The sequence below is a fragment of the Glycine max genome, chromosome 9, assembly GCF_000004515.6.
Source record: "Glycine max cultivar Williams 82 chromosome 9, Glycine_max_v4.0, whole genome shotgun sequence".
Taxonomy (NCBI): domain Eukaryota; kingdom Viridiplantae; phylum Streptophyta; class Magnoliopsida; order Fabales; family Fabaceae; genus Glycine; species Glycine max.
The window spans coordinates 34,272,981-34,280,603 of NC_038245.2; the positions used below are offsets into that span (position 1 = coordinate 34,272,981).

The following is a 7,623-nucleotide window of genomic DNA, read 5'->3' on the forward strand; positions in this document are numbered from 1 at the left end:
AATCTTGCTTGAAGGATTGGAGCTGTCGACCTCAGGGAAGCACTGCACCAATTCTGTTAGGATTGTTAGGATAATATTTCATTAGGGGACCCCACAATAGCTCAATTCTGTTATTTTAGCCATTATAAATACCATGTAATGAATAACAAACAAGATCAATGAAGAATATACCATTACTTCTCTTTCCTGTGTCTTCTTCTTCTTAGGAAGCTGTTGGTACCTCGAAGCCAGTACTAACACGATGAGAGATTAAAAATCAAATCACTCATAATGAAAAGATTAAAAACATATTAAATTCTTACCAAACAAGAACCAAATTGAATTTTGAGATATTTTGGGAGAGTTAAAATATATTCTACGGTAACTAAAACTTTTTTGTGGACATAGTGATGATTACAAATCTGCTGCCAATCCAACTTCTGCGAACCAACTTGCCAAGAATAAAGCAAACAAGGAAAGATAATCACTCAAATATTTTCAGTACGTGCCCCACATATGTCCACATGAATTATTATATGGGCATGTGAACAAAAATATAATAAATAAAGTAAACAAGGAATAGTAGTTACATTTTGCAGTAAAAGCCAAGTCCCATATAAACACATATAATTATGTAACCTCGTGCTTAGATGCATGATTGGAAGTTTATAACAAAATTCAGCCTCAGAAACTGAGTATCAAGGGAAGAACTCCTCAAATGGAGACACCATTAGTGGTCCAAAATTTTACTTCAGAAGCTGACTATTTTCCAGTGAAAAGCTTGAAGGATGTTAAATTTGTTTTGTGGGCAGAGACAGTGAAGATATGGAGAATAGCATTGCCAGTGGCATTGACCCATCTATTCCAGGTTCTCACAAACTCCTCAACTTCCATATATGCTGGTCATCTTGGAGACATTGAACTCTCTTCTATCTCTGTGAGCCAAGGGGTCATGAGTTCCATCTATTTTCAGTTGTTGGTTAGTACATTCTAATCTCTCCAATATTAATGTTTTTTTTTTTCATTTGAGATCTAAACACAGAAAAATGAAGTTACCGAATCCATTAATGTGTAATTTAATTGTCTTTATGCCCAAATGATAATTAACACCAGCAAGTAAATGTGTTATTTTTTTCCTCTTATGAAGCACAGATACGATACATATCCAATACTGTGATACGATTATGTTAAATTTATTGGATACAATACGTGTAAGATACATGTTTAGAAATATATAAATTAAAATCTATAAATATAATAAATATATAATTCTAATTCTGCAGCTAGATCCAAATTAAAACATACTTCTTAAACATCACTGAATAAAAAATTATAAATCATTATCATCATTAATTAATTTCTATTATTTACACATAGAGAGGAACTGCCAATCTAATTCTGGAAATCATTTATAAAGAGAATAATTTTATTTTTGGTTTATCAAGGGATAATGTTTCTATATTATATATTATATATTATACACGGATTTCATGCAGTTGTATTGGATTTTCAAAAAAAAATGTTTTAAAAGCTTGAACACTTTACCAACACATATCAATGAAGTACCCAAAGTATATCGATATACGAGAAACAAATTGAATTATGGATGCTTCATAAGTTTGGGTACACTACTATATATCTTATCTAACTTTAACAACTTTTTTATTGTTTAATACTTAATAAAAAATATTATCAAAAGTCTTTTGATCAAATTCAAAAAATGTTGTTAAATTATAAATAAATGTTACTGATATTTTTTTTAATATTTTATCAAATATTATATATAATCTGTTACTAAAATTTAAAAATATCAAAAAAAATTTAACAACATAAGATATATGAAACATTTCATAAATATCACAAAAATATATTAATAACATTTATTCATAATTTTGTAAAAAAAATTAAATGTCGTCAAAAGCTTTTAGTAACATTTTTATTTAGTGTTGATAAAAAAATATTACTAAATATCATATTTTTAGTAGTAATACTTCAACAATATCTATATATACGTAAAGTATCCAATTAAGAGTATTAGTATCGTAAACAAATCGAATACGGATAGGCAAAGCAAATTGAAGTATTGGTGTTTCATAGATTTTCTCATATGTGGGGAATCTGGTGTTTTAGTCTATAGAAGAACGAACAATTATTATTGTTATCATGGCTATTTTGCCATGTGACATTTATTTTTGATTTTTTAATCTTATCTATGATTCATGTGCAAAATTGCAGTTTGGTATGTCATCTGCACTGGCCACACTTTGTGGCCAAGCTTTTGGAGCAGGACAAATTCAATCTACTTGCATTTATGTTCAAAGGTCATGGATTATACTTACTGCCACTTGTATAATCCTCTTGCCTATTTATATATATGCCACTCCAATCTTAAAGTTGCTTGGCCAAGATGAAGGAATAGCTAATCTTGCTGGCAGATATTCTATTCAAGTAATTCCCCACATGTTTTCATTTGCTATAGTTTTTCCCACCCTTAGATTTCTTCAGGCCCAGAGCAAGGTTAAAGTTATTATGTGCATAGCATTTGTTGTTTTGCTCATACAAAATGGACTGCTTTACATCTTCATAAATATATTTGGTTGGGGTATAACCGGCTTGGCCATGGTGAGTAATATTATAGGGTGGTTGTATGCTGGGGCTTTGGTTGTCTATACCATTAGTTGGTGCAAAGAAGAATGGAGTGGATTTTCTTGGATGGCATTTAGGGATTTGTTGGCCTTTGCTAAGTTAAGTCTTCAATCATCTGTAATGGGTTGCTTAGAGCAATGGTATATGACATGCATTATGCTACTTGCTGGTCTTCTAGACAATCCTGTGATTGCTGTTGGCTCCTATTCTATTTGGTAAGAGTATCGACTTCCACTAATTGGCAACTGTTTAGATTGGTTAATTAAAGCACTCAATGTTTTCAGGATTTTCATATTTAATTGAATGAAACTCTACATGGTAATTTAAAAAAAAAAAAACTGAATAAAACTCTTTGTTGTTTGGTTTTCCTCATTTATTTACTTTTGTATTTTTAGCTTCAGCGTTCAGGGTTGGCACTTCATGCTGCTCCTTGGAATAAGTACGGCTATAAGGTGAGTGACTATAAGGTTAAAATATATTTATAATTCCCCATCAATACTCCAATTTTGTGTTTCATCTCTTATAATTTTTTTTCGTTGAATTCTAATAAAACAATATTTTTAATTAGATTCTTGACATTTTTTAATTTTTAATAAATTAACAAATTTTATGTTTGATTTTTAATATTTTTTTCATTTGATATTATTTATTTTTAAAAAGACCGATGATAAATGAAAATATTTATCTAAACACAAAATTCACATATTTGTTAAGGATTAAAAAAAGTGTAAAAAACCAAAAATAATTTCTTTTATTAGAAAACAAAAATAAAAAAATATATATTAAAAAATTAACAAAAAATTAAATTATTTATTAAGGATCATAAACAAATTTTAGTCTAAAGTAAAAAATACACGACGACAACAGTTTTAGGTCAAAGAAAACTTTCTGATTTAAGACTACAATTCTGGTGCAATATTATGTTAATATATACACTATTATTGATTAATTTAAGGAAAATAAATGTTAGAGGTTGATAATATATTTTTGGTAATATGTTTACAGTTTCTATAAATATGGCAAAATTTAATTTTACTTTATCTTTTTTTGTTGATTTTGATTTTATAAATATTTAAAGTTTTAAAAATGTTTTTTTTTTAAATCATGTGACATGCATTTAAGTAGACCATATTACTTGTAATCATGGTTGTTAAACTCGTGATTCTACGTAGAATCGTGGAGGTTCCGTAAACTCGACTCGTAGAATCGAATCGTAAACTCGTAAGAGTTTACTCAAAAGGACAGCAACAGAATCCACTACCCAAAAGGCAGCAACAAAACCCACTACTCACCCTTGATGAAGCCAGAATTTCAATTAACAGATAATTTGTCCATGTTCGAAGGACCACCTTAGCATTGCCAGAATTCAACACTAAGCATCGTTTCAAACTTTCAATTAACAGAGATTTCAATTAACAAATACTCCCTTAATTTAGCAATAGAACCCAAAACTCAACACTACAATGAAGCTAACAATAGTCTTGCTAGAATTTCAATTAACAGATACTTCCTTAATAAGCATCATTTTAAACTTTCAATTAACAGAGATGAATTAACAAAGCTTTGAGAAAGAAAACACCTTAGCGTCGTGGAGAAAAGCTTGGAGCTAGGTCAGGAAATGAGGGCTTTCGATGAGTGCGGGCTTTTAAGTTTCAAACAATGATGAGGAACACCACGACGCGATTAACTCAGCAGTCCAGCACTGCAGCACGACAGCTATGACGACAACCACGACGACGCGAGAAGCTCAACGAGAGTCACTTTGGGGGGTTAGTAGCTTGAACAAGATAGAGTGAGTGAGTGGAAAGAGTCGCGAGAGTCATTTCCGAGGGTTGTTGTACGACGCCGTTTCGGGTTTTCATAAACTCGTGGACTCGGAGCAGACTCGCGAGTCTATCCAAACTCGTCCGAGTCTACGTAAAATCGGACGAGTCTACTCCGGTTTCGATTCTACTTCCGATTTAACTCGCCAACCCTTAGTAAAATCGTAAACTCGTAAGATTTTACGATTTAAATCGAGAGTTTAACAACCATGCTTGTAATCTCATAATGGTTAGACATTTATCTAAATACATGTTACACATTATCAAATCATTAATGAAGGAATTAAATTTATAAATATCAAATCCAACAATGTGGAAGTTGCTTATGATTGTAGCAAAGACTTTTAGTGCAAGATGGTTGTGATTTTAAAAATTGAGGCATGATTATATCAGGATGGTATATATGGACAGCTTCGTGGCTTTCTACCAAAGACATATCGCAGCCATTGGATGGCAGCATTGGTGCATTATAATTTTTGTTTTGATATCCATGTGGTGGCAAGGGTTTATACTTTCTTGTGCCTTGTTTGTACTGTTTAAACCTAGGCACTGGTGGTGATATATTTTTTTCTCTCTATAAATAAATATATTTTGCTTATAAATAAACAATATTTTTTGCAGATACTAAATTCAAAGTTCCTGATATTTTATACAAATGAAAAACATATATAAACCTATATTACTTTTCATGTACTCCTTTCAATTCTTATCATTAAATATTTGTTCTTTTCATGTATTCATTTCAATTCTTAACATTGAATATTTGTTCTATGCCCTCCAAGTGTTCGCATCTCCAATGCGCTTGGCATGTCGCAGCCAAGAGCAGCCAAATACACTTTCTGTGTGACCATGTTCCAGTCTCTCCTCCTTGGTGTTCTTTTCATGAATGTTATTTTCTTGACTAAAGAAGACTTCGCCATTATCTTTACCAATAGTGAGGATATGATACAAGCTGTTGCTGATTTAGCATACCTTCTTGGTGTAACCATGGTTCTCAATAGTGCTTCACAGGTCATGTCAGGTGATTGTTTGCTTATGTTCTCCATCTCATGAGTATTCTATTATCATTCATTAATTCAATTTCAACATTTATTTATTGACATTTCCATAGGTGTGGCCATTGGAAGTGGATGGCAAGTTATGGTTGCTTTCATAAACCTTGCCTGTTATTACATTGTTGGACTGCCAATTGGATATTTCCTTGGTTTCAAGCAGCATTTAGGGGTTAAGGTAAGAATCTTCTTGTTATAGAAACCATTATATATATATGACAAATTGTAATTAGTGTTCCTAGAGCCTTGATTAAAAAATTAATTTTTTTATTGAAATATATAAAATTATATTGCTGATGACTTTTTATACTTGACAGTATGATCTTTGTAATAAATATTATATCGTTTAATTCCTTAATCAATGTCCTAATAAGACTCATATTTAAAGTGCAATTTGTCTTTATAACTTAAGTTATATATCTTGGAAAAGCATCATGGTTTGATCTCCAACTTAATTTTTATCATGATTTTCCTTTTCTTTAAATTTACACCTAAATGGTTATGGATTAGGGTCTGTGGGGAGGCACAATGTGCGGCAGTGTTCTTCAGATTTTAATCCTCTTACTGATAATCCGTAAGACCAACTGGACCAAGGAGGTAACCAATTAACTGACATTTATTGAATAAGCATTTATTTTTTTGGCACAGAATTCCAAATTTTTGGAGTGGGTGTTCTATATGCTAATTATCCTATAACAAAGTTATATTTGTTTATATACCAATTATTCTACCACTACAACACATATGATCATTAGTAACATTTGTACTATTTAATAAAAATAATACTAAAAATCTTTAGTAATAATAAAAAAATATTAATAAATTATGAATAAATATTATTAATATATTTTTATGATATTTATGTGTATAATTGATGTTGTTAAAATATTTTTTTAATATTTTTGTTTTAACAACATAGGTTATATATAATATTTGTTAAAATATCATAAAAACATATTAGTAATATTTATTTATAATTTGACAGTATTTTTGAATGTTTCTAAAGGTTTTTAGTAACATTTTTATTAAGTATGAAAAAAATGTTATTAAACATGATATGTGTAGTAACATACCAGTTAAGCTATTAATGTTTTGTTTTTAGCATGCATTTATGAAGCGACATGTGAATTGTGATCTTCGCTAGAACTCGTATATAAGTAGCACAGGGTAGATGGAACAAAATATATCACTTGCTCTTGTTAAAATTTTAGCTTAATTGTACTTTTTGGTATTTTATTAATTGTTGTTATCTTGCCAATTTAATCCCTCTTTTTATTGTTTTACAAAAAATGATCTCTTATTATTTTTATTGTGAATTTTTGTCCATCTATTAACTTGAAATATAATATTTCACGTAAATGTTGTGATATTACAGTGTAGAATATCATGTTATTATAGATTTACTTACATGGTTGGGCAATAGAGTGTTATGGCAGCTTTTTTGTTAAATTGTGAATGTTATGTTAATGGAAAAACAAAAGTTGTACTATGTGAATATTGGGGTGATTAAATTGATGGAAAAATAAATAGGAGAACTAAGTGAAACGAAAATAATAGGGTGACTAATAGAATAATTAATCATAATATTATTTGTAAGATTAAATTATGTTAACACCTCTAATTAAGATTTTGTCAAATTTCCTCTTACATCTTTTTCTTGTTTAATTTTATATTAACTCTCATAATTATTTGAAAAAACTTTATATTGTTTCATTCTATACATTAATATTGACATACTTATCACTCAAGATCGAAATGCATTACACTGTGAAGTCCCAGAGTTATTGTAAACAACTAAACATTAAATAAGTAAAGAATCATGTAAAATATCATCTCTCTGAAAATTTGCCTGATGATTTGATTATGACTGCAGGTGGAGCAAACTGCTCATCGCATGCGAATATGGAACGTTAACAATTTCCGCTCAGACTTGGCAGAAAATGTTACATGAATGAGAAGGAAAAAAAAACAATGTTAACAATGCACTTTTTAATCAGCATCTCTTTTGGTAATTTGGTTTGTTTGGCCACACATCTAGTGGTCTGACAAGTTTTGTGGTAGTAAAATTTGTTTTTTCTTTTCAAAAAATAACAATACACTTTTTAATATATTTTTTGACACTA

At 29.9% G+C, this 7,623-nt stretch overlaps 1 protein-coding gene across 1 annotated transcript; it reads left to right on the forward strand.

The window, feature by feature from the left end:
* Nucleotides 1-606: 606 nt before the first annotated feature.
* Nucleotides 607-7,623, forward strand: LOC100817098 (protein DETOXIFICATION 34). Its single transcript, XM_003533937.5, has 7 exons — nt 607-958; nt 2,215-2,840; nt 3,021-3,077; nt 5,231-5,469; nt 5,560-5,678; nt 6,011-6,097; nt 7,374-7,623. Exons 1-7 carry the CDS (start codon nt 698-700, stop codon nt 7,449-7,451), a joined length of 1,467 nt encoding a protein of 488 aa, XP_003533985.1. The 5' UTR covers nt 607-697; the 3' UTR covers nt 7,452-7,623.

Excerpts from the sequence above, each read along its gene's own strand:
- LOC100817098 (XM_003533937.5), top strand. The coding sequence starts at position 698 with ATGGAGACACCATTAGTGGTCCAAAATTTTACTTCAGAAGCTGACTAT. Across the intron at positions 5,679-6,010 it reads AGCAGCATTTAGGGGTTAAG|GGTCTGTGGGGAGGCACAAT; the intron begins GTAAGAATCTTC and ends GTTATGGATTAG. Across the intron at positions 6,098-7,373 it reads AGACCAACTGGACCAAGGAG|GTGGAGCAAACTGCTCATCG; the intron begins GTAACCAATTAA and ends TTATGACTGCAG.